The sequence below is a fragment of the Zalophus californianus genome, chromosome 1 (genome assembly GCF_009762305.2).
Source record: "Zalophus californianus isolate mZalCal1 chromosome 1, mZalCal1.pri.v2, whole genome shotgun sequence".
In the NCBI taxonomy this organism is placed as follows: Eukaryota; Metazoa; Chordata; class Mammalia; order Carnivora; family Otariidae; genus Zalophus; species Zalophus californianus.
Window position 1 is genome coordinate 157,323,188 of NC_045595.1, and position 26,316 is coordinate 157,349,503.

At 37.1% G+C, this 26,316-nt stretch overlaps 1 protein-coding gene across 3 annotated transcripts in view; it reads right to left on the reverse strand.

Moving 5' to 3' along the window:
- Positions 1–5,105: 5,105 nt before the first annotated feature.
- Positions 5,106–26,316, reverse strand: part of ATP6V1A (ATPase H+ transporting V1 subunit A) — a 58,460-nt gene continuing 37,249 nt past the window's right edge. For all 3 annotated transcript variants that reach the window (XM_027587820.2, XM_027587822.2, XM_027587821.2), the window contains exons 6-15: positions 25,591–25,742; positions 21,745–21,907; positions 21,113–21,221; positions 16,944–17,066; positions 16,738–16,852; positions 15,700–15,763; positions 14,122–14,325; positions 11,914–12,008; positions 10,225–10,396; positions 5,106–7,465 (exon numbers count right to left, since the gene is read on the reverse strand). In XM_027587820.2, coding sequence (XP_027443621.1) covers positions 7,373–7,465; positions 10,225–10,396; positions 11,914–12,008; positions 14,122–14,325; positions 15,700–15,763; positions 16,738–16,852; positions 16,944–17,066; positions 21,113–21,221; positions 21,745–21,907; positions 25,591–25,742 — 1,290 coding nt within the window. In that variant the 3' untranslated portion in view covers positions 5,106–7,372. The remainder of the gene's footprint in view (positions 7,466–10,224; positions 10,397–11,913; positions 12,009–14,121; positions 14,326–15,699; positions 15,764–16,737; positions 16,853–16,943; positions 17,067–21,112; positions 21,222–21,744; positions 21,908–25,590; positions 25,743–26,316) is intronic.

Genomic DNA, 26,316 nt, shown 5'->3' on the forward strand with positions numbered 1-26,316 from the left:
ATGAAGTACTAAAAGTTCATCTCTATACATTAAAATGTACACTATTCATGTCTTTCTCTGGACACAGAGCTGTGCTGTGCAGATCTCCCCTCAAGGAAAGACATGCATGCAACGTGTCAGCCCAGCTGCCTGGAGTGTTTAGCAGACAGCCTTCTGCTGTTAGCTCCTTCCCAGTCAGGTGTGCAGATGCCACCTTACCTGGGGTCATGTCCTCACAGGGCAGCCTCAACCTGGAGTCTAAGGGAAGCAGGAGTAATAAGGGCTGGCCATTTCAGCCAGATGCATGTCAACAGTGATTGGCAATATTTGCTCCAGAGCTTCCTCACAGGAGTGGCCAAGTCTTTGTCAGGCCTGCTTTGTATTTTGATTTCCACTATGCACACCCTGTTTGGCCCCTTCTTTGCTCAACATCGATTCCGAAGGAACAACTTGCACCCCCATCTCCTTCTCAACATGTTTCCAGAGAGTCTAACCTGCAATGCCACACTTGAGAAAATACTGTCCTAAATTGTGTTTTCAGGACAAGTGTCAAAGGTCTTCATAATGGCTTTAAAATTAAGCATGAAATTTAAAAATAAAGGCCATGAATATGATTTTATATGATTGAAGGCAATTTGGCTTTTATACAGGGTATCCAAAACTTTAAGTGCAATTTTAAGTCATCTAGTAAATGCTAGATGTTATTAGCTATTTTGGAAGTTATAATAGTATAAGAGCTATTCAGATGATGGTTGAAAAATCATCAAAAAATTATCTTAATGGATTTTTTAAAAAAGAATTTGAATCCCAAGACAAATGCTGTTTTTAAAAAATGGAACTAAATTACACTCTTTTATAATTATATTCACAAACTAAGCCTGTGTATGACAAAATTCAAATATGTCACACAATTTTGATTCTTTTTTGAATTCGCCTGCATATAAAGAAATGGGCAGAATAGAAACTGCTGGTCCATTCAGTAAATACTGTAACAATCCTGCTTGAAATCCGTACATAAAGCAATTACTACTGTTCAAATGTCATGATTTCGGAATATTTTGTCCTACTGTCAGACCATTCTGAATCTAAATCAGTCAGGAGAATACATGTAAATCAGCACAGCAGTGTTTAAGGTCAGTAACAAGGGATGTCTTAAATAGGATACATGGTTCGGTAAAATTTTGTAACTGAGAATGTGGCACAGCTAGTTAACATTCTGAGAATACTTAAGTCTCCTTTGTTACCTTTCAGGTCTAAGCATTGAATAGATACTTGTTTCACAAAACTTGCCCCATGCTAAGAATTACCTGGGATGTTTGTTAAATTGACTCCTATACCCTCTCCCTAGAATATATTTTAATTCGGTCCATTTAGGGTGGGCCTGAGAATCTCTATCATAAATACAGCCCCAGGGGCACCTGGGTGGCTCAGTCGTTAAGCGTCTGCCTTTGGCTCAGGTCATGGATGGTCCCAGGGTCCCGGGATCCAGCCCTGCACAGTCTCCCTGCTCCGCAGGAAGCCTGCTTCACCCTCTCCCACCCCCTCTGCTTGTGTTCCCTCTCTCGCTGTGTCTCTCTCTGTCAAATAAATAAATAATATCTTTAAAAATAAATAAATAAATAAATACAGCCCCATATATTTCTTATGTTCAGAGAAGTTTCAGAAACAGCTAATCAAGACACATATACTTATTAAAACATCTAACCTTCTTTATATAGTCATCTGTTGCTGCTTGGAGGACTGTGATATGTATTCATGGACGTCTGAATACATACTTGTTTGTGACTGGCTGTATAGCCTGTCTGTGTGGTCTCATTAGCTTCACTCTTCTAAGAATGGACTATTCCCCAAATCCTGGTCAACTATTTGACAAACCAAATTACTGGTTACAAAGAGAACTGAGAGTTCCTGAATTGAAAAATTCAAATCTATCATCACTTAAAAATCAAACAAAAACATGATTTTATTATTAGGTAGAACTTAAAAGCATTTCAAAGCCACCACTAAACATTTCTTAGTGAAAAACCACTTTATTTTTTTAAAATTATTTTTAAGTAGGCTCCACACCCAGTATAGAGCTCAACAAAGCTACTTTAAATAAATAGAAATCCTTTGGTGTAAACTTTTTTCTTTTGGTAAATTTATTAAGTATGGCCTATGTACAGAAAAGTGCTTGAATCCTGTGTGTGAATTCTTACAAAATGAACACACCCATGTAAGCAGGATCCACAAGAATTAGAGCATCAACACCCCAGAATTCCCCCATAGGCTAGCCTCCTGTTGTAATATCACCTTCCCCTCCATGTGTGATGCTATCCTGACTTCAAACACCATGTATTAGTGTTATAGTTTTGAATTCTGTATCAATGGAATCATACAGTTTGTATTCTTTTGTTTGGCTTCTTTAACCACTATATTTGTGGGAGTCATGCATGTTGTTGCATTAACTCCCATTTCTATATACTATTTCATTGTGTGAACAGGCAATTTGCTTATCCATTCTTCCAAACTGCCCATTTAGGTGGTTTTCAGTTTGGGGCTATTACAAATAGTGCTGCTATGAACATTTTGGCACATGTCTTTTGGTGAACATACATTTATTCATTTCTGTTGCGTATAGACCTATGAATGGGATTCCTAGGTTATTAGACATTCCTAATTCAACTTTGTAGATACTACCAGAATAGTTCTCCAAACTGATTGTACAAATTTATATTCCCGCATGTATGACGGGTTGCATGTATGAGGGTGTGGTCGCTCCACACCCTCACCAACACTTTGCATTCTGTTCTTTCCATTTTAGTCCTTCTAGTGGTTATGAAATGCTGTCACATTGTAATTTTAATTTGCATTTTCCTGGTAACTAGAAGCTAAGCATCTTATTCATATATTAATGGGCCATTTTGTGAGGTGCCTGTTCAAGTCTTTTACCCATTTATCTATTAAGATCTTTTTTTTTTTTTGACTTGTCATTCTTTATGAATTCTGGCTGGATACAAGTCCTTTTAAGATATTTGTCATGAATTGTTTATGTTCTTATTCCTCCACATTTTGATGACTTCTTGTAATTTTGATAAAATTGGTTATTTCCAGACTCACCTCCCTAAACTCTGGCTCAAACTGTTTCTCAGTTATATTTTCCTTCTTAACATGAGTCATCACACTATGACTACCTTGTTCAGCCAGTCATTCCTCCCTACCTTTCTTCTGGTTTAACTTTGTATGTCACATTTATTCAAACCAACTTCCTGGTTGTATGAAAAGTACATACATAAGAAAAAGATAAACAGTATGATTTAGTACAAAGAGACACTAGAAATTAGGAGGCTTGAATGCTGATATTAAGTGGCAGTGTGACATGGGGCAAATCAATTAACTTCTCTGGACTTCAATTTCCTCTTCTGTGTTAATGAGAAGGTTGGAATAAATGACCAAAATTCTCATTAATCTAAGAAGCTGCTTTATTTCAGGAGTATTAAAGCCCACATCTGCCTATTTATAACCATAATAGGTGTACTATTTGCTGCTTAAAGAACATCTTCTCTTTGAAAAACTCTTTCCAGGGGTGCCTGGGTGGCTCAGTCCGTTAAGCAACTGCCTTTGGCTCAGATCATGATCCCGGGGTCGTGGGATTTGAGCCCCGCATCAGGCTCCCTGTTCAGCGGGGAGCCTGCTTCTGCCACTCCCCCTGCGTGTGCTCTCCCTCTCCCATGATCTCTTTCTTTCTCAAATAAATAAAATTAAAAAAACGAAAAACAAAAAACCCCACAACTCTTTCCAAATACAGAGGCAGAATGTAGTGTGGTGATCAAGAGTATGCTCCCTGGCATCAGGCTACCTGGGTTCAAAGAGTGTCCATTCTTTTACAGGGTGCTTCCTTATTTTGTTAGAACAATGGCTTTTCAATTACTGATTGAATGATCTTCTGTCCCTGGGTTTTTAAGAAGTCTGAAGTAGTTGCTAGGAGTGTCCCACCTAAATCTCCTGGGCCATGACTACCATTTCACTGCACACCAGCCCAACCTCCCAACTACATGCACCCACATCTCTTTATGGGGTTTTCTGTGGCCACCAGTGCCCGATCTACCAGTATGCAAGTGCTGGGCATTGACTCTCCCAGTCCTTGTGGGAACAAGCCTTCACTGGACGACTGACAGGAGCTGGCTGTCAGTGACGGATAAAGTTCTCCAGTTCTCTTGCACCACAAGTGGGATAATGGAGGTGCGATTCTTCAGTTGCTACCAGAACTCCATAGCAGCGCTGTGCTTAATAATCCAAAGTGTTAACTTATTTGATAGTGAATTTTTATTGGCTTCGTTCAGTTCTGTCTGAATTCTTTACTCCCCTCCTGGTGTGTCCTGAGGTCACATCCCAGATAAACTCCCTGTACTCAACTACTTGTCTCAGAGTCAACTTCTGGGGTAACACGAACTAAGAGGAGACCCGTAGAACTTCAGTGGCATTTTATCACAGCCCACTTGGGAAAACTGCTTTCCTTCTCTGTGCTCTTATATTGTAGCAATACATTAAAAGATATTGGGATATTACCAAGTGGACTAAAAGTTGCCCAAACACTGTATCACGAATAAGCTTTCCTATGAATTTTTAAGTATTTCTCTATATAAACTTGACACTTGATAGTAATATGCTAATATAGAGTGGCTCATTTCACACTCCTCTTTACTCCCTTGGAAGTTGTTAAAATACATTTAAAGAAATAAAATATGTCCCAAGTAACATGTTGCTACATTGGATCCTAAATGATTTGGCTTGCAAAATCATGAATTACAAGGCTTTAGTTCATTTGTCAAAAATAGAAATGAGTACCACTGATCTCCTTTAATTTGTAAGTGCACTTTTAGAAACGATTCACTTTTTCAATTTAAAGTAATATTCAGGATGGCATGGGATTCCGTGTACTACACTTCCAAATCATACTGGTATATGATTATAGGCCTTTTGGCAGTCTATCGTGAGGGTCCCAATTCAATTTCATGATCTTAAGTAATAATCTATAAAGGAAGGGAGAAACAAAAAATTTTGAAGTTTATACTGAAAACAGTAAGTCAAAATACAAACAGGTGGCATGTTTTCTAGCAAACACACACACATACAAAGAAAAAATGTTAATTTAAATCCACTTTTTATTCTTTCATAGATTTTAACAATTATACACAACTTTTAACATAAAGATAGTGAAATCTCAAGGATAAGGAGGCAATATATATATGGCCTCTTCAATTCGTTCTTCAGGATGGAAGGAAATTTCCAAAGGGTACAATGTGTGAGATTTAACACTGGAAAAATACATATGAAACTTGTTTAACTGGCTCCACTTAGGACCAGGCATAGCACAATATAGAACTGCATCATCTTTTTAAAAGATTGTTGTAATTTTAACACATTCTCACCAAAGAAATATGATCAGTGACCAATTTGAAATTCTACAACATGTAGGTGGAAGGACACTTACAATGAATAGCAGAGCATCTTCTATCTCTAGCCTCTTCACACCCATACATCAACATTCTTAAAAGGAAGTAGGAATTACATTGTAAATTCAGAACAACAAAAAACAAACTTGGTCAAACTTTCTTCATCATATCATTCATTACTATCACAGTCCTAGTTTGCTGGTCGGTTTAAGGTAGGAATAGAACATTTTTGAAATCCTTTTCATTTCCACTGGTCTTAGGGCCTCTGGGTAGGAGGCCACATTGGAAGCAAACTGATAAAGCAGCACCATTAAGTCCGCATCTCAACAAATCACTGCATAATTTTTATCTTCCAATATTCGGAAAGGTTAAAAAAAAAAAAAGCTGCATGGAAGAATATCCATCCTGAATAGCAAGCCACTGTAAAAACATGCAATCTGCAAGGATTTCAACAAACTAGAGCTGAATTCTCTACTCATGGCATCTTTCCTTAACAGACCAAAAGAAATACGTTACCTAAAAATTAAATAATAATATACTGAGGCATAAAATAAATACTTTACTTATGCTATTACATTTGGGTATTTGAGATTGTTAGACATATTCACATACCCTTTCCTCTTCCCAAAGAGGAAGCAATGGTGCCAGCACTATTGGTCAGAAAGAGTTAATAGAGAAACTGTTGCTCTCAGAGCTGTTCTGTAGTGTGCCTTACACAGACACAGAAATTATTATTTTAAAACATATACTGAAAAGACAGGATAAAATTATCTTTCTTTTCACATGACCCAGATTCTGTCATCAGCAGGTATAAGAATTAATTTCCTCCCTATTAAACAGAATGGAAACTGTTATGCTGCTATTGCTACAGATATTCTGAGAAATCTTTTGAACCAGTAAACTGGTAAACTGGTTGTTCAAAAGTTCACTAAGCAAACAAACATGCAAACACGTGACACATATCATTGTCTTGTGAAAACGTAACGCCACTCTGGTCCCAATTATCACTACAGTCCAGCTGGTCCTTAATGGTGCGAACAGCCTTTAACCATACTGAATACCTTCTCTGTGGCATTTTACTGCCCATCCCACTGCCATATGATTCTTAGAAGCTCAGGCTTCTAAGATGTTTGAGAAAAAGGAAAGGGTGTGATGTGGATCAAGTTCCCGGTGATTGTTTTCAATGTGATTTTAAAAAGAATTTCCTAGTAATGTAGTAGTATAGTCCTTGATACTGAATTTTTCATACTGAAATAAAATATGCTTTAACAAGATGATGTTTAAGTTTGACCACCTGGCTCCTTTTCCACTTTTTTAGAGGATACTGATTCATATACTGTGCTGAGTCCCACAAATGCCTGTTTTAAAAACAGTAGAGTTCCCAACAGTTTCCTATAAACATTCCTGATTTATACTGGGGAAAGCAATGCATAATTGGAACATTAATCATTCATGTTTTTAGAAAAAAGCAATTATATCCTGCAAAGCAGTTACTTAGCAAAATGCTAAGCTGCAAATAACCTTACCACATAGAGTCATTTCACAAAGTACCTGTCAAAATGTATAGAAATCTGGCCTTCCATTCCAAATCTATTGCAAAGAGAGAACATGCAGTAGTCCTGTTTACAATTTAAAGGCGAGGAGGAAAGGGCAAACCGAGGACAAGTAGGGATGTCACCCTACAGACAAGTTTACAGTAGTGTAGCCATTATATATCATATTTACTACATTCATCACTTCGGAGAAAGGATCATGGAGGCCCTTCAAACACTGGAACAAAGGAATGTTTGTTTTATATACGACCTACCAGATAAACAGGGAAACAAATGATAACACACGTAGGCACTAGTCTCAAAGCTGCACAATATAGAAGCAAAGGGTTTGGAAATGAGAAATTTAGGAAAATATACACATATGAGAGGAGCTTGCTGAGGAAAGGAAGGAAAGAAATCACAGTTCTAATCTTCAAGGCTACGAAATGCGTTCTGCATATCTTCAAGAAGTTGTGCATAGTCGGCCTTGATCTTTGCCTCACCATCTTTCACTGGATCCTGAGAAAAGACATTACAGAACTCAATTTACCTTTGGAAAATAATTTTCAGAACAGGTAAGTTACTTATTTTGAACATATTTTGAGTATTAGGTTAAGTGAGGTATACTGGCAAAACACAGGCAGGAATCAAAAATTATCCTTATTTTCCTTTAAGAGCAGAAATGTATGCAAGGAGGAACACTACAACCTAAGAGAAAGAAGACAAAATTTTGATTCCCCTGAAACTAATAATACACTATATGTTAACTAAATTGCATTTAATTTTTTTAAAAAGACAAAATTTTGGTTTTGATTTGGTTTGCTAATTGTATTCAATGACCAATGGATCTATCCTCAACAATATGCAAAATATGGGGAAATTATACAATATCACATATTAGATGTATTCTACTGCATGTACATGATAGTTGGAGTTAATTTAGTCAAAACATAATTTACTGTTCAAGTTCTCATAATATCACATTGGCACAGGGAAGTTAAATTTCTAAAATAATCTTAAAAGGCAACACATTTTAAATCTCTATGGAAAACAACTTAATTGAGCAGTATGTATAAAATAGACTTGATGTATAAATAAAAGAGACTTTAAAATATTTAAGCTCTCTAACCAAATCGGTCTACTTCTGGGAACCTATAATAGGAAAATACACAAAACCAACTACAGAAACAAAGCTGTCCATACCAACAACTGGAAATTTCCTAAATACTTAACAATGGGAAAATATTACTCTCCAGCCACAAAATAATGCTACAGAAGAATATTTAATGACATAAGAAAACAAGTGAGGGGGCGCCTGGGTGGCTCATTTGGTTAAGCAGCTGACTCCTGATTTCAGCTCAGGTCATGATCTCAGGGCCCTGCAACTGAGCCCTGTGCCTGGCTCCGTGCTCAGTGAGGAGTCTGCTTGAGGATTCTCTCTCTCTCTCTCTCTGCTCCTTCCCTACTTGTGTTCTTGCTCTCTTGCTCTCTCAAATAAATAAATAAATCTTTAAAAACAAAATAAGAGTTTAAAAAAAAACCTTGGGATGTCAATTTGATATAGTGTGCTGTAAACAGGAAAAAGATACCACCTTGAATCGCACTACTAGAAATCATCACTACATTATTATTGCATATATTTTTTATCTCTTCATATGAATGTATAATTTTTTTAATTTCAGCAATAATATACAGTGTTGTATTAGTTTCAGGTATACAATATAGTGATTTTTTTTTTAAAGATTTTATTTATTTATTTGTCAGAGAGAGAGCACAAGCAGGAGGAGCAGCAGGCTCCCCGTTGTGCAAGGAGCCCGACGTGGGACTTGATCCCAGGACCCTGGGATTGTGACCTGACCCAAAGGCAGACGCTTAACCGACTGAACCACCCAGGCGAATCAACAACAGTGTACTCTTAATCCTCTTCACCTATTTCATTCATCTCCCCTCCCACCTCCCCTCTGGCAACTACCAGATTTTCTCTATATATTAAAGAATCTGTTTTTTGGTTTGTCTCTTCTTTCCCTTGTTCGTTTGTTTTGTTTCTTAAATTCCACATGAGTGAAATCATACGGTATTTGCCTTCCTCTAACTGACTTATCTCACTTAGCATTATACTCTCTAGATCCATCCATGTTGCAAGTGGCAAGATTTCATTCTTTTGTATGGTTGAGTAATACTCCATGGTATGTGTGTGTGTATCACATTTTCTTTATCCATATGAATGTGTCATTTTTAAAAATAAAATTTGGATCAAATTACATACGGAATTTTTTGGCAACCTGATTTTTTTCACTCATTATACCATAAGCATTTCTCCATATCTTTGGATTTTCTTTGAAAAAACAGTATTAATGTCTTCATAATATTCTTGCTCTAATTGTATATGCCATAATGTACTGTTGACCCTGTTCACTCTTGAATGATATTTAAGAAGTTTAATAAGCAATATTTTATACATTCATATAAAAAATCTCTGATTAACATGTCAACTATACTTCACCTAAAAAAAAAAAATCTGATTATTTCCTTGGGTTATATGTTTTGAATTGGAATGAAGACTCAAAGAGTGTGAGTATTTTAAAATTCTTGATACAGTGAGTGTCTATTTTTACAGATTTATTTTCAACCTATAGTGTAAACAAACACTATATATAGAACACACGGTCAGAGAACCATTCTCAACTTCTCAATAGGTGATTAGTAAATATATCTGTATGTCATGACTTAGAAACCCAATTGATCAAATACTTTAAAAACAATTTTACACACCTGAGCTTCTACTGATAATTTCATTTAATTATCTATTCTATTTATGTTGTGCACTTCAAAAAAAAAAAAAAAAAAAAAGAGAATCCACCTGAAAGCTAAAAGTGATGGGTAATAGGGAAAAAAAATGATGTGTAACAGGATACTTAGAAGTAAACAGCGTAACTCATTTTAGATGAGTGTGGAGATAAGATGGTAATAGGTACTTGAGGAAAAGTAATTGCTGCTCAGCCATGATCTTAGCTCTAAATTGCCTGGCAGTTAAGACAAAAGGGAAAACACGTCAGCATTTATTTTAGACATGACACAGTATAATTTTTATCTCTAGAATTCCTATTTGAATGTAAATTTACGGTCTCTTCTAGTTTTACATAACCTGAGTATGTGTGAATATGATAAACCCAAGTTTCACACACCAGGGTTGTGAATAAATAGGTTGTTTGTAAAGAGTTAAAAAAATAAAAAGAAACATTTCTTATTATAAAAAGTTAGGTAGAGGCAAAATATACCTTGAATTTCATAGAGGAAAGCTTATAGAGAATCTCCCCCATGTGCTCACGGATAATGGACCACGTGATTTTACTGTCACTCTGTGCAGTGGTTTCAACAGCTCTCCGGGCCATATCATAAAAGGCAATCATGTTGGACAGCATCCCGACTGTCTTGTAGAATGGGCAGAACCTAGGGTATAAATGAAAATCAAAATAATAAAAATAAAATCCAAAGCAGGTTCATACTTTATCTATAAAATACCAGAGCATTAGCTTTTTTATTTAAATATGCAGACTACTTATATTTATTGGATGATAATAATGAATGAAAACAAAAGTGGAAAAGACTAACAACTACTTGACCAGAGCTTTTTGGTACAGATGAAATATGGGGTGGATGGATAGATGGAGATATTTACTTAAGAGTGAGGCTTATTTTTATCTATTAAAATAATCAAAGAGGAAGAACAATCAAACAGTACTGCTATAATCTAACAACTCTCTGAGAGTTTGTTTTTGTACAGTGCAGTTAAAGGAGTAACCCAGACAGTAAAATAAATGAATTGCAAAGACTCCTTGTGATAATGGGATTAAGATTTAATGAGTAATAGAAAAGCAGAAAACTGCAATTTCCTAAGGTGAATAGTAGTCCCTTCCCCCATTAATTGTTCATTTTCACTTACCCACACTTTTAAATAATGAGGACACACAAGTTAATATTCAACTTGGATCACATGCATGCCTATCAACTTTCTGACACATTTAAACACACTTGCATACACAATCTCATGCACATTCTGTATTACACTTTCTGAAGAATTTTCCTTTGGTTGAGTTATCTTTGTATGGGTGGCCAGAGCTTCTTAAATTCCTGATGCAGATTTTTGAGGCTATTGCCATATTTTCTGCTTGTCCTACATTCTGATAATATTCCTATGTGTTCAGTTCCCTCTTCAATCCAAATATGATTTGAGGGAGAAAAGCTAGCCTATGATCAAAGGGCTCGATTTATCGAAGTTTAAAAGAAATGGAAACTTTAAATAAGCCATAGCAGTAGCAGACACAAGTGGGACAGCTAACAGAGACTATGGCAGAAAGAAAGACGACTAGGACTATTGGGAAATGGAGCAGGAAAGTAGGACACAATTACTTAGGAAAAGAGTAGAAGTGGCATAGGCAGCTGTAAAACGTAGTGAGAAAAGCATCTGAAGGAGGCTCCACGCACAATCTAATTAAAGATGGCTGGATCGGGGCGCCCAGGTGGCTCAGTCATTGAGCGTCTGCCTTCGGCTCAGGTCCTGATCCCGGGGTCCTGGGATCGAGCCCCACGTCAGGGCTCCCTGCTCGGCGGGAAGCCGGCTTCTCCCTCTCCCACTCCCCCTGCTTGTGTTCCCTCTCTCGCTCGGTCAGATAAATGAGTAAAATCTTAAAAAAAAAAAATAAATAAAGTGGCAAATCCCTTAAAAAAAAAAGGCTGGATAATGAGTGAAAATACTTTCGTCAAAACTGCACAAATGAGGAAAATCAAGGATAAGGTGACATATTAGATAGTTAGATGTTTGCTACGAAAATACAAAATAAACCTATATATTGAGTCAGGGTTGTGTCTGTATGAGAAAAAAAAAGGACTTCTAATGTGGAGGCAGCTCTTTCTTCAAAACTCAACAGAAAATCCTCAAATAAAAAAAGAAAATCAGGATAGGTTACCTGTCATAAGGAGTATATCCATTTTGTTGTAAGAAATCGTCCTTGATAAGTTTTGCTACCTCCAGAGTGATTTTATCTGTTTCGGCTAGAGAAGCCTAGAAGAAAAAAAAATTTTTTTAGAAATTTACTTCCATAATATGGGACCAGTGATTATAATCAATTAACCAAGCAAAAACTATATAATCAACATACAGTCATCTATCACTAACAAATTCACTTCATAACTGCTTGTTGATTTTTTTTATTGTGGTAAAAACATGTAACAAGTTTTTCATCTTAACCGTTTTTAAGTGTAGTTCAATAGCGCTCAGTATATTTGCACTGTTGTGAGGCAGATTTCCTTAACTGGTCATCTTGCAAAGCTGAAACTCTATATCCATTAAATAGCAATTCTCCTTTTCCTCCTCTCCCAGAACCTGGTAACTACCATTCCACTTTGTTTCTGTGAATATGACTACTTTAGATGGAATCGTACCGTATTTGTCTTTTTGTGGCTGCTTTATATCACTTAACATAATGTCCTCGAGGTTCATCCATGTTGTAGCATGTGTTAGACTTTTCCTTCCTTTTTAAGGCTGGATAATATCCCATTACATATAGACACGCCACATTTTGTTTACCCATTCATTAATCAAAAGACAGTTGGGCTGCTTTTACCCCTTAGCTATTGTGTATAAGTGCTGCTATGAACATGGGTGTACAGATAAACTAATGTTCTTTTACTGATGTTGGCTAACTGAACATAATAAAAAAAAAGCTCTTTTTTTGAAAAACTTTCTTCACATTCTGTCTTGCTAGCTTAACTATTTGAATTATGAATCTTGAGTTTGTTTCAAAAAAAAAATCTATACAGGGATACCCGGGTGGCTCAGTTGGTTAAGTGTCTGCCTTCGGCTCAGGTCATGATCCCGGGGTCCTGGGATCAAGTCCCACATCGGGCTCTCTGCTCAGGGGGGAGCCTACTTCTCCCTCTGCCTGTCATTGCCCCTGTTTGTGCCCTCTCTCTCTCTGACAAATATAAGTAAATAAAATCTTTAAAAAAAAAAATCAATACATCCCATAAACAGTTACTTTTTTTAAAAAGAACATTACATGGTGTTTAGAACTATGTAAATGCATGGGGTGCCTGGCTGGATTAGTCAGTGGAGTATGTAACTCTTGACATTGGGGTTGTGAGTTTGAGCCCCATGTTGGGGGTAAAGATTACTCAAAAATAAAATCTTAAAAAAAAGATACTACATAAATGCAAATTTTTTTTCTATGAGTACTGTTAGAGCTTCTTTAAATACCACTGCCTCAAAAGCTTTAACTTTGGCGATTACCCTAAACAGCCTAGCTGGTAAAGATTTGTTGGAAATTGTGGCAAAAGGACAGGCCCAATAAGCTAACTGCAGTTGTTTGTCATCTCTGTGTAGCCAAGCTCCTTAAGAGGTAAAGATCAGGTCCTTCTTTCTTTTCTTTCTCCTGTTTTTTTAAATCCCTTTTATCCCTAATCCCTGCTTCAACCATAAGTATTTTTAAAAAATATTTTTTATTATTATTTATTTGAGAGAAAGAATGAGAGAGAGAGAGAGCACGAAAGGAGGGAGGGCCGGAGAGAGGGTCAGTGGGAGAAGCAGACTCCCCGCTGAGCAGGGAGCCCGATGTGGGACTCGATCCTGGGATCCCAGGATCATGACCTGAGCTGAAGGCAGCTGCTTAACCAACTGAGCCACCCAGGTGTCCAACCGTAAGTATTAAAATGTGTTTTATGTGTATCCCTTTATGTGCATAAATTCATGTGAAATGTGTATTTTATTTTGTATTGCTATTTTATATTATGTAAAACAGTCACATTTGTGTCTTCGGCTCTTTTTCAGATCCATCCATATTGCTGTGTGCCACACAGTCTGCTTCCAGGTCCTGCATACCTCATTCTCCATGGTGTGCAACCCCAAAACTATGAGCAGTAAAACACTGTTCAAAGTGGGTTTGTTACTCAACAATAGATAATCAAAACAATAATCATCTTTCTACCTTCCATAATACAAACAAGACCCTCAAATATCTGCTGGATAAAGGATAAGCTAAACTTCTATTAGTTCAAAAAATACTTAATAAGTACTCATTTTGCTAGGCAAGAATCTGTATATCCAAGGTTCTGTCTGTCCTTACAACACACCACTCTAACTCACAGACCTGTCCTCCATGGGACTTAACCACCCTCACCTTTCCCACAAGTTGTACAATTTCTGCCAGGTCTTCTTCTTCCTGCAGAATCTCTTTAGCTTTGGTCCTCAGAGGAACAAATTCTGTGAAGTGTTTGTCATAGTACTCGTCCAAGGCACGCATGTACTTGCTATAGCTGATTAGCCAGTTGACAGAGGGGAAATGCTTACGTTGAGCTAGTTTCTTATCTAAGCCCCAGAACACCTGATTTAAAAACAAAACAAATACAACGATTTTTAAAAAAAAATTTTTTTTAATAGTCTTAAAGTATATTTGTCCTAAATATGTAATTCTATAATATTTTGGTCAAATTATCAATCTTTTTAGTATATCTCACATATAACTGAAATAGAATACAACTTACAATTTAAAAAATATATTCTACTTTTAGTTTCAGGATGGATATTAACTATAAATCAAATTCAAATAGTACCTGAATTTCCTTAGTAGTGTGGCAAATCTGACAGAAGAAAAATGAATGGACTCTTCTGAAGATTTACTATGGTGCAATATAAACAGAAGAACTAGAAAATGCTTACTGAGATAGAAGAGATTCTTCACTTTGATTAAACACCTTGAAACATTCTGACTAAATTCAATTCCTTATGATTAAGGGCCAATCCAATAAGATCTAACAGTCATTTTTCTGAGGCCAAATGTTCACATATATTTTATGCATTCTTAACTTTGCTTGCCCTTTCCCTGAAATTGAAACTCAAAATGTTAGCAAAGGTTAAACACCCCGAGAGTTATAAATATAGCCTCTGCCATTTTTTTCCTCAGATACTGACAGAAACATAAGCAAATATTCTTTTTCCCCCATGAATAATACACACACTTATGAATATATCAACATTTTACTACAGCCCTGATTTGTATACATCTTTCATTTAGGCTTCTTTTGATGGCCAAGTTGACCAGCTATCCACTGCAATTCCTGCCTTGTCACTGGGGGAAGCAGCTGCGTAGGCAGAAAGTACATTTTCCAGCTTTGCTTTCATCTGGGTGCGGCCAACAGAATGAGTGGAGTGACTGCATCTGAGCTCAGAGTTCACAGTGTGGGTGTGCCTTCTCCACAGTTTCCCTCGTGCCAGCCAGAGATGCAGATGGTTACAAGGCTAGGTGACGGTGAATCTCCAAGCTGGAAGGAACCCTGGTCTCTGAATTACTAGTAAGTGGAAAAGAGCCATCCTGATAAGATCATCTGCTTAGGATCATACTATGAGAAAAAAAGAAACTTATACTGAGTTTTGGCCATTATGCATTTTTAGGCGTATCTGTTTCTACAACTAGGGTTACTTTCACTTAAAGGCTATATTATTCCCACACTAATAAAACTGCTATTCCGGATGTATTTTCCACTTACAGAAATTAAGTTTGTTATAAATGTTAGGCAAAGAGCTAAGAAACAATGGACAGTATTAAAAGCTCTCAGTGACAAGAATATTCCTAAAACAGACTTTCCTATTGATTAACTCTGTAGTGAGTAGATTAAATACTTCACGATGGTTTAGATAACATTAAAGCAGAGCCGGGGTGGGAAAGCTCAGAAGTTGACTATACTAGGAAAAGATATACCTGAACAATACCAAGAGTAGCAGATGTAACTGGATCAGAAAAATCACCACCAGGTGGAGAAACCCTAAATTTAAAGGGAAAAAAAAGTCATTATAGAAGATTAAGTAACTGGCATATGAAAATAAAAATTGTTTGAAAGTCAATATTAATGTAAATAACTTTAGAACTAACATTTTTTTTTTTAAGATTTATTAGAGAGAGAGCCAGAGAGCACAAGCAGAGGGAGTAGGAGAAGCAGGCTCCCCGCTGAGCAGGGAGCCCGAGGTGGGGCTTGATCCCAGGACCCTGGGATCACGACCTGAGCCAAAGGCAGACGCTTAACTGGCTGGGCCAGCCAGGCGCCCCTCGAACTAACCTTTAGAACTAAGAAAAACTGACATACAAATATTAATAAAAATCAGTACTACGTTGCAAATAACAATGGTAACTAGTGAATAGCTTCTAGTACTAGAAATTAGAGATATAATCAGTTTCGTGATTCTAATCAAAAGATGAAACAGGAAGGAAGAAAAAGCTCTAAAAACAAAGTATGGCTTTATGTAGTGATCATGGATCTTCATTTTGTTTTTACCTTGATACAATCTTACCTTAACATGTCTATAATTTTCTAAGTTATTAAGACATTGTGACTTAAATATGTCAGTTAAGATGAATAACCAGAATATACAGAGAGAAACTAAACATGTACATTGTAAGGAGATCTTTGGGCGACCCTGGAGGGCAATCTTGGTTAAGAACCACTACCCTCAGAGGAAGCTGAATTTTTTCTTTAAAATTAATGACTTTTGGGGCGCCTGGGTGGCTTAGTCATTTAGCGTCTGCCTTCGGCTCAGGTCATGATCCCAGGGTCCCAGGATCAACCCCCGCATCGAGCTTCCTGATCAGCGGGAAGCCTGCTTCTCCCTCTCCCACTTCCCCTGCTTGTGTTCCCTCTCTTGCTGTGTCTCTCTCTGTCAAATAAATAAAATCTTAATAAAATAAAATAAAATAAATGACTTTTAATTTTTCTTTTGAAAAGTGAACAGTTGAGGTGCTTACGCTCCTACAATGCTGACACTTCCTTCTCTTTCAGGATTTCCAAGACATTTCACCCGGCCCGCTCGCTCATAGAAAGAGGCCAGACGGGCACCAAGATATGCAGGATATCCACTATCTGAAAAAATGAAAAGAAATTAAGAGAGGGTCTAAGCCAGTGCTAAAAATCTTATCAGCCTTCTTACATGATAAGCAATACAAAGACTTACCTGCAGGCATTTCAGCTAAGCGGCCAGAGATTTCTCTAAGAGCCTCTGCCCATCTAGAGGTAGAGTCAGCCATCATACTGACATGATAACCCATGTCACGGAAATATTCTGACAGCGTAATTCCTAAATTGGGAAGAATATCGCAAGTTATAATTCTACAATGTAGAAACCTGACTTTGTCACCCTTAAGAAAACTTTAAAACAGTAAGTACATGAGGTAGACTGATAGCTGTTCACCAAAATCTGTTCTCCCTCTTCTTCTGTGCACACAGTTGAATTACATTTCCTGGCCTCCTTAATATTTAGATATGACCATGTAACTGACCTCGAGCAGATAGAATGAAAGTCAAAGTAATGAGTTCCATCATCAGGCAAGCCACACATCCTTCCATGCTCTTTATTCCTTCTGACTTACTTGAGATAGAGAGGACTCCCAGGAGCTCTGGAAGTCATGATTTGAAAATGAAAGAGTACTTTTCAGCCTGGGTCCCAGCCCAGAATGACAGAATAAAAAAGAGACGCTGACCACTTAAAAAAAACATCTATTATACTGAGCAATGACAAGTTTGGGTTTACTTGTTGCCATAGGCTATTCTAATATAATACACATTTTAAAAAGTAGGAAAAGACTTTTTCCCTATTCCTTGTTGAGATAATTATGTCTGAAATTAATTTCCACTGTACCTTTTATCTACATAGCACACATACACATACCAAAACCCCCCAACTAATTAGCTTGTTTGATTATTTTTCAAAAGTAGCAAATGTTATTAACCTGAGTAATATCTTAATTATCCAGATCATTCTGCTGTGCATATTAGGTTCCATTCTGTTAAATCACTTACGGTAAACCATTTAGAAAAAGAGTCTAACATACAGAAAAGAAGTCCCGGGTTCTAGTTTCTGTTCTGTCATTAACCTCAGCAAACTAGTTTCATTTCCCAGTGTAGTTTCCTAATCTGTTAAAATGGAATAACTCTTGCTCTATCTTTCTGTACATATCAGATGAAATGACACATATAAATGCCCTTTGAAAAGTACAAGGTACTATGCAACTCTAATATATTAGAAAGTTATAGTTGTTACTACATTGTAAGAGTCCCCAAATCTAATGCCCTGATTCCTTTATTTTACCTGTAAAGAAACAGAGGCATATATAAGTAAAACAAAATAGCACTAAAAAATTCAGCACTTTACTATTCATCATATCACATCTTTCAGAATAAGAAATACTGATATCTGAGGCTTTTAAAAAATGATTCCATGATCAAAGTCTTAAAAAAATATCACTTCTCATTATTAAGGCTTAAAAAAAACACATTCGTCATCACATATTCCAATGTGATGATAGGATCAGATCCTCTCTTATACCAGCATGGCTACATTTTCAGTCTCTGTGACGATGCTCATTAATGCTTGTGTGTATGTATTAGAAAGACTTGGTGGAAGAGAAAGATACATATGAGTAAACTTCAAAGAAGTTTCACAGACCTAACGATATCAGCGCCTACCAGTTTAAAAAAATCAACAAAACAACACCTTAGACAAAATCAAAAGATGAACAAACTGGGAAAACACTGGCAACTCATGACAGATAAAAAGACCATTTTCAAAGAGCTTTTATAAATCAGTATGAAAAAGAACTCCTATCCAAAAGGAACGTGGACAGAAAGCAGTTTTCAAATGGTTAATACAAAGAGCAAAGATGCTAGCTCAGTGAAAGAAATACAGACTGAACAGGTAACTAATAAAGCAGGGATAGTAAAATGCTAATTGTCAAATCTGGGTGCTGAGAACATCAGTGTTCACCACAATATTCTTTCAAATGTCTAAGTGATAATTATCCTAAGAAAGTGGTACAAAACCTAGCACTGGTGAAGATGTGGAGAAACAGAACTCTTGCTCGCTGTTACCCCTTTTTAAGGGCTATCAAAATCTAAAATCTACATTAACAGTTGTATGCTTGGCAATTTTACTTCTACAAATTTACCTTACAAAAATGTACAAAGAAACGTGCACAAAACATGAAAAGAAACTATAAAAAACATACATAAGGATGTTTTAGTGATGCAAGGTTTGTGATAGCAAAAAAATGATCAATAATCCATGTGTCTATCAGAAAGGTGCTGGTTAAATCAGTTATGACATAGCCATACAGATGGGATACTGTGCATTTAAAAGAAGACTTCCTGTCTTAAAATAGTAGATGAATAGGTCACTTTTCCCTTCTCACACAAGTAATCACCAAACAAGGAGAACAAGAAATATAAAAACTCTATTATCAGGGCACCTGGTGGCTCAGTCGTTAAGCGTCTGCCTTCAGCTCAGGTCATGATCCCAGGGTACTGGGATTGAGCCCCGCATCAGGCTCCCTGCTCTGTGGGAAGCCTGCTTCTCCCTCTCCCACTCCCCCTGCTTGTGTTCCCTCTCTCGCTATGTCTCTCTCTGTCAAATAAATAAAATCTTAAAAAAAAAAAAAGAAGATAACCATAAGAGAAGAGAAAAAGTTTCAGAAACAATTCTTGAAAATTTTCCAAAAAAATAAGACATCTTTGTAGGTTGAAAAGGTAAGTAAGTATGTTTCAGGAAAAATTTATCAAAACTATCAATACTGGCATATATCCTAATAAAGTTATAAAACTTTAAATTTACAGAGAAATTCCTTTGAGCAAAAAGAAAAATCATCTATAAAAGGGAAAAAAGCAGGTCGGCTTCAGATCTCTATCTGGCATTATTTTTTTAAAGATTTATTTATTTTGAGAGAGAGAGAGAGAGAGAAAGGGAAAGAGAGAGAGAGAGCACGTGCTCATATGAGTGAGCACACCAGGAGAGGCAGAGGAAAAGGGAGAGAGAATCCCAAGCAGACTCTGCCCTGAGTGTGGAGCCCGATGCAGGGCTCGATCCCATGACCCTGAGATATTAACCTGAGTTGAAACCAAGAATCTGAGGCCAACTGACTGTGCTCCCCAGATGACCCTCTCTCCCTAGAATTTAATGCTAGGATAAGAGGTCTCAAGGAAACAAACACTGATCCAAAATATTTATACCCAGCCAAACTACTATTAAAATTTAAAGGCAGTGGAGCGCTTGGGTGGCTTAATCGATAAGCGTCTGCCTTCGGCTCAGGTCGTGATCCCAGGGTCCTGGGATCGAGCCCCGCATTGGGCTCCCTGCTCGGCAGGACGCCTGCTTCTCCCTCTCCCACTCCCCTTGCTTGTGTTCCCTCTCTCGCTGTGTCCCTCTCTGTCAAATAAATAAATAAATAATCTTAAAAAAAAAAAATTTAAAGGCAGTGGAGGGGCACCTGACTGGCTCAGTCAGAAGAGTGTGCAAATCTTGATCTTGGGGTCATGAGTTCGAGCTCTGTGTTGGGTGTAGCGATTACTTAAAGAGGAAAGAGAAAAAGGAAGAAAATTTAAAGGCAGTGGAAAAAAACAAACTTATGAAGAAAAAAGAATCCATGGAATATAGTTTCCCTGAGCCTTTCCTGAAGAAACTTCAAAAAGTAAGATTTTAGCCAACCACGAAACAAATGGAGAAACTGTAGCCAAAGGACTGCTGTGGGGACTGACTCCATTTTACTCTAGGTTTAAGGCTAATACGAATATTGTATGTATGGTTACACAACAGAATGTGAATATTATAAATCCTGAAAATGTAGAAATAAGAGTACCAAAAGCTAGGATAGAAGTAGGAGCAAAGATGGGAGGTAATACATAAACACACTGATTTTCTTATCTCTTATATCTAGCCATCAAAATACAATAATTCAAAACTGATGTTTCAAGTTATAGAGCTACAGGTATATTTGGAATTAGAGCAATGGTAAATCATGTAATGAAAAAAAAACAGTAGTAGAAGATGTGTCATTTTATCGTCATGCTAGCTTTAAACTTAAGAACAGGTGTAAACTTCCTTCTTTTTTAAAGATTTATTTATTTATTTTAGAGAGAGAGAAAAACAGCAGGTGAGCAAGTGGGGGGAGGGGCATAGGGAGAGGGAGAAAAATCCCAAGCAGATGCCCCACCAAGCACAGAGCCTAACGCGAGGCTTGATCCTAGGACCCTGAGATTATGACCTGAGCCAAAATCAAGAGCTGGATGCTTAACCAAATGCACTACCCAAGTGCCCCAGATGTAAACTGCTTTTATTCTAATTCATATACTCACCAGTATAAATAGACGCTTCTCTAGCAGCAACAGGCATATTGGAGGTATTGGCTACCAAAGCTGTCCTCTTCATAATTGATTCCACCTTACCATCAACTTCCATTGTGAGCTAAAGGCAAACAATCTATTTTGATCCTCTAATTTCCAAATACAACATTTTAGTCCCCCTTTTTACAATTTACCCACACTTAATCCCTCTTATAATCAGTTTTCCCAAAGTAGTATTTCCCATCACTCCAAACTTTTCTTCCTGCCCTACTATGCTTTTATTTCATTTTCAAGTGAAATCCATTATTTTATGGAAAAAGGAATATTAGTTTAGCAACCTAGTAGATCATTTAAAACCGATATAAAGTTCCCATCCATAAATATTTTGTCTATTTTATCTTTCTCCTAATAACTGAAAACCATTAGACCACAAAAAGAAATTTTAAAGTATTTGACTGAAAAATTCCAATTCCTTTCCTTGAATATACAAACTGAATCACAAATATAATTAGAAAATTCCTTAAGAGATCCTTGACAAATGAGAGCATTGCTCCAGATCCAACACAAAGCTTTATTAATTGCCACTGAAAGTTGATTAGTGGTATTTTCTCGAGAATAATATTTGAAGCTTTATATATACGGACCTCTGGGAAGTCCCGGAGGACTTCAGACATCTCATTTCCTCGTTCACCACATCCTACATAGATGATCACATCACTGTTGGAATACTTGGATAGAGACTGTGATATCACTGTCTTTCCACAGCCAAAAGCCCCCGGGATTGCCGTAGTTCCTCCCTGTACACATCTAAGCAAAGAAAACAAAGTGCATTACTTTATTTGCTAATAAATACTAACAAATAAAGTAGGTAACTGACACAGAAATACAAGTTAAGGAAAGAAAGCACTTTGAAATATTTTCATCCGTAAATACAAAGATAGATATACAGATACGGCTACAAAAATTGCTCCCCCAGTTGATATCTGTTAACTGTGTATGTTTTTTTATTATCATTAACCATTTCTACCATCTTTAACAGCTGAAAAGTGAGAATATATGCCATAAGGTACCTGGGGAAAAGGAATCTGAAAATAAATAAAACAGTACTAATGATTTTTAGAATGCTTATATAGATTAGTTCAGGAAAGCACAATATAGGAATTAAAGCTAAAAGACAAATTTAAACAACTTACTAAGTTGTCTTCTGAGGCAAAAAATAAGACCTAAGAAAATCATATCCTGCCATAAAGGTTAATGATCGAAGGCTTTTGTTAAGGTGTCATTGTCAATCCCCTTTTATACACTGAGTAACTATTTATAAAGTACTTCCTAGGCACTGCTTGGAGATACTGGAGAGACACCAGCAAATAAGATAGCCATGTTTCTGTCCACACAGAGCTCACATTCCAGCGGGGTAAAATAAAGGGGCAGCTGGTGATTACAGCGCCATTTAGCAGCTACATTCAAACTTTCCCTACGAAGTGGCACAGGAGAGTGAACTACCCTTAAGGGCAGAGGAAAGTGGGCATGTTATGGTGTGTGTCCGTGTGTATGTGCACATGCTAAGTGTGTATGTAGAGCAGGAGGGTGTAAGCAGGAGAAATGAAATGTAATGCTAAGGGAAATTTCTTTGCAATACTGTGTATTATAAAATTCACAGAAACACTATAGCCTTAATAATAATGATAGACTTCTTCAATATAAAACTAATATGCATTAAAGTTTTTTTCTCCTTCAAACTTTTCAGTGACTTTGATAAACTAAGAGGGCATGTCCATTCATTCCATGGCTTTGTTTACCTCTCTCAAATCACTTTTAACTTGGGTGGGGAGGCAGGGTTGGGTGTGTCCCAGTTTGGAAGTTCAATGTGAAAAGTGCTATCATAGAGAATATCCAAGGTGCTATGGGAGAACACCGGAAGGGATGCAAAGTCTGACACTGGATTGGAGTGGGGTTAGGAGATCCTTCTGACAGTAGCTAAGATCTGAAAGGAAACAGAAATTAGCCAGACAAAGGGAAATAATGTTCCAAGCAGAGGAAACAGCATACCCAAAGGCCCAGGGGCAAGAGCGAGTACTGCCTGAGGAACTAGAAGTCCTTCAGGATGCCTCGAAGATGGTATATAAGGAGTTTGGCTCAGTCAAGTGGCTGAGATGATACTGGAAGGTAAGCAATAACCCGATCACAGATGGTTTTGTAAGGAGTTAAGGAGTATTTGTTTTAAGAGCAATGAAGTGCAGTTAGGGGTTTCAAGCAAAACAGTGCAGGACCAGATATATGTTTTAGATGGATCATTTTGTAACATGGACAATCACTTAGAAGGTAAGACTGAAGAGAAATCTGATTAAATGTGATTATTGCAGGAATTAGGGTAGGATCCTTAATTAAAGTCATGGAGTAGGGATGAAAGACGCAGATTAAAAAATATCCAGGTAATAGAATAAAAGCACTTGTTCAATAATTAGATGTGGGCAGGTAAGAATGATCCTTGAGAGAAGTCACAGATTTTACATTCGGCATTTACTGGATGGATGACACTGACATCTGCTCAAAGAGGCAACAAAAAAAAGATGAGCAAGTTTCAAGGAAGAGAGTGGTGATTAAGATGATGATTTGAGCTATGAATATACTGACTCTGAGGCACCTCTAAGGCATTCAAAAGGAGAGGTATGAACAGAAGTGAACATGTGAGTCTGGAACTCACATGAGATCTGGGAGGAAAATACAGATTTGAAAGTCATCATTTTAATATTTAATATTTAAGGGGCGCCTGGGTGGCTCAGTTGTTAAGCGTCTGCCTTCAGCTCAGGTCATGATCCTGGGGTCCTGGGATCGATCCCTGCATCGGGCTCCCTGCTCTGCGGGAAGCCTGCTTCTCCCTCTCCCACTCCCCCTGCTTGTGTTCCCTCTCCTGCTATGTCTCTCTCTGTCAAATAAATAAAATCTTTTAAAAAAATTTTAATATTTGTCATGAGAGTGAAAAAACTCTTAAGAAATATCAAAATTAAGGGAGAAGGGACCTGAGATGGAGAATAAGAACTTGTGGACAGAAGCTAATAGGAAAAACAAGGAAAGAGGGTATTTGAGGGAGGAAGGAGTAGAAAGCAATATCCAAAGTTGTAGCAATTAAGGAAACACTAAAACTTATTTATTGAATTATCAGTATGGGAGTGAATGATGATGTTAGTGAGAGTAGTTTCAACCGAGTGGGCAACATGAGTGAGAGTGGGAAAAGTGGAGATGGCCAATTTAATTTTTCAAGAGGTCTGGCTATGAAGATGAGGAGACAAGTAGTGGAAGGTAGAAAGGGGAAAGGATGGAGGGTAGGTATTTTTTCATTAGATGGGAGATAAAGGGAAGATAACCTTGAAGCTTATCTAAAGGGAGATAATCTCAAGTGAGGTCCCAGAGGAGACATGAGGTGGGATATACTCCAGAAAGAGGAAAGAAGAAGGAACGGATGGAAGTGTACATTAACTGAAGGAGTTTCAAATGTGATGACCTCTAACTTCTCTGTGAGGGCTCTAGCATGATCATTTACGGCCAAAGAAGGAAGAATGGAGCTGGGGCCTTGAGGCAGGTGCAGATGTCTGAAATAGCTGCTGAGGAGAGGAGGAGAATGGTAAACAGGGAAATGCAGGACTGCGACCCAGCAGTGAGGTACTAACTTGCACTGATTATTTGATTTTCTCAGCAGCCTGTGTGTAGATCTGGAAGAAGGGTATCCCCTTCTGGACTGATTCACGGTTGGGATTTTGCTGGGTGGGTGTAACAAAAACAAAGGAACAAGAAAATTTAGTATACCGACAAATATGCAGAAAATTGACAACCTAGTAAGCTTAAGCTAGATACTGAAGGATATGGAAACAGGAAGTGCTGACTAATAAGTCACGAGAAATAGCGAGAACAGCTCAGAGAGTAGGTTTCAAGGGTCAATGGGACATATGTGGGTCGGTGATCAAGGTTGAAGGAGTTACTGTATCATGGCTTCAGTCTTTTCTGTGAATTGAATGATGAAGTCATTTGTTGAAAGTAAAGCAGGGTATGGTGAAGCCTGAGAATTAAAGAGGTTTTAAGCAGTCAAAGAAAATGGCAAAGAGCAGACTATAAATTAATAGAGTCCTGGGCAGCATGGACAGCTCCGCTGATTTTAGAAACCATCAACTTATAGTGATACCAATCAACTAATTCCAGGATAACTTAATAAAGATAGTTATATCTTTGGGCACAGATTTTCTTCTGGAAATTTTATTTTTTCAGAAAGTTTTAGAAAAAAAACCTTTCCTTTTGCAACTGTGAAACAATAAATTTTCAATGATTTGACTCTATAATAGGCATTGGCAATATATGAATATATTTATCTAGTTCACTATTTCTCTAGATAAAATTTATTATAGGATTAGCACATTAAATCTTTATCTATAAAGCAGTGAAACAATAAGCACATATAATCCTCTGAGGAAAAACCACAGGACACAGCTCAAACTTACGGAAAAAGGGCATCAAGGACCCTCTGGCCAGTCAACAAGGGATGATTAGCCGGCAGCTTCTCAGTGACAGGCCGAACTTGACGTACAGGCCATACTTGGACCATGCTAAACTTTTCCTTTATACCTTCAAATTCAAGCTCCAAGACAACATCCTATAAAAATACAGCAGGATATTAAGTACAGTCAAATTTATGAACATTCCTTCCTCCAAAATCAAAGTAATCCCAGATTCCTCTTGAGGTGGAGAGGTGGTATGTGGAAGTGGAGAAGGAGATTTGTATTTCTTATTGCAAATCTTTATAGAGAATTCTTTTTTTTCCCCCAGGTACACTTATTACTATTTCAAGAATTAAAAAATAGGCGTTTTTGAGAAAGAGGTATTTCAATTAACAGAGGAATAGTTAAATAAATGATATGGATATGCACAGGGACAAGTCTTAAAAGATATAGAAATGAAATGGGGAGAAATGAAAACTTTCATAATTTACTTTGTATTCTTTCGTTTATTACAATGCTCTTACACTGATTTAATTAAAATACTTAACTATTATGAACACTGAAATACTTTAAATAAAGTTAAAATATTAAATATTTACAAAAGCAAAAAGGTGAGTAATACTCTAACATTTATGAACACTGGGATGGTTTCAGCTATTCACAAACAACCCCAACATCCCCAGACCTAAAGAAATCAGTAACTTTGTTGATATGTGAATTTGAATTATC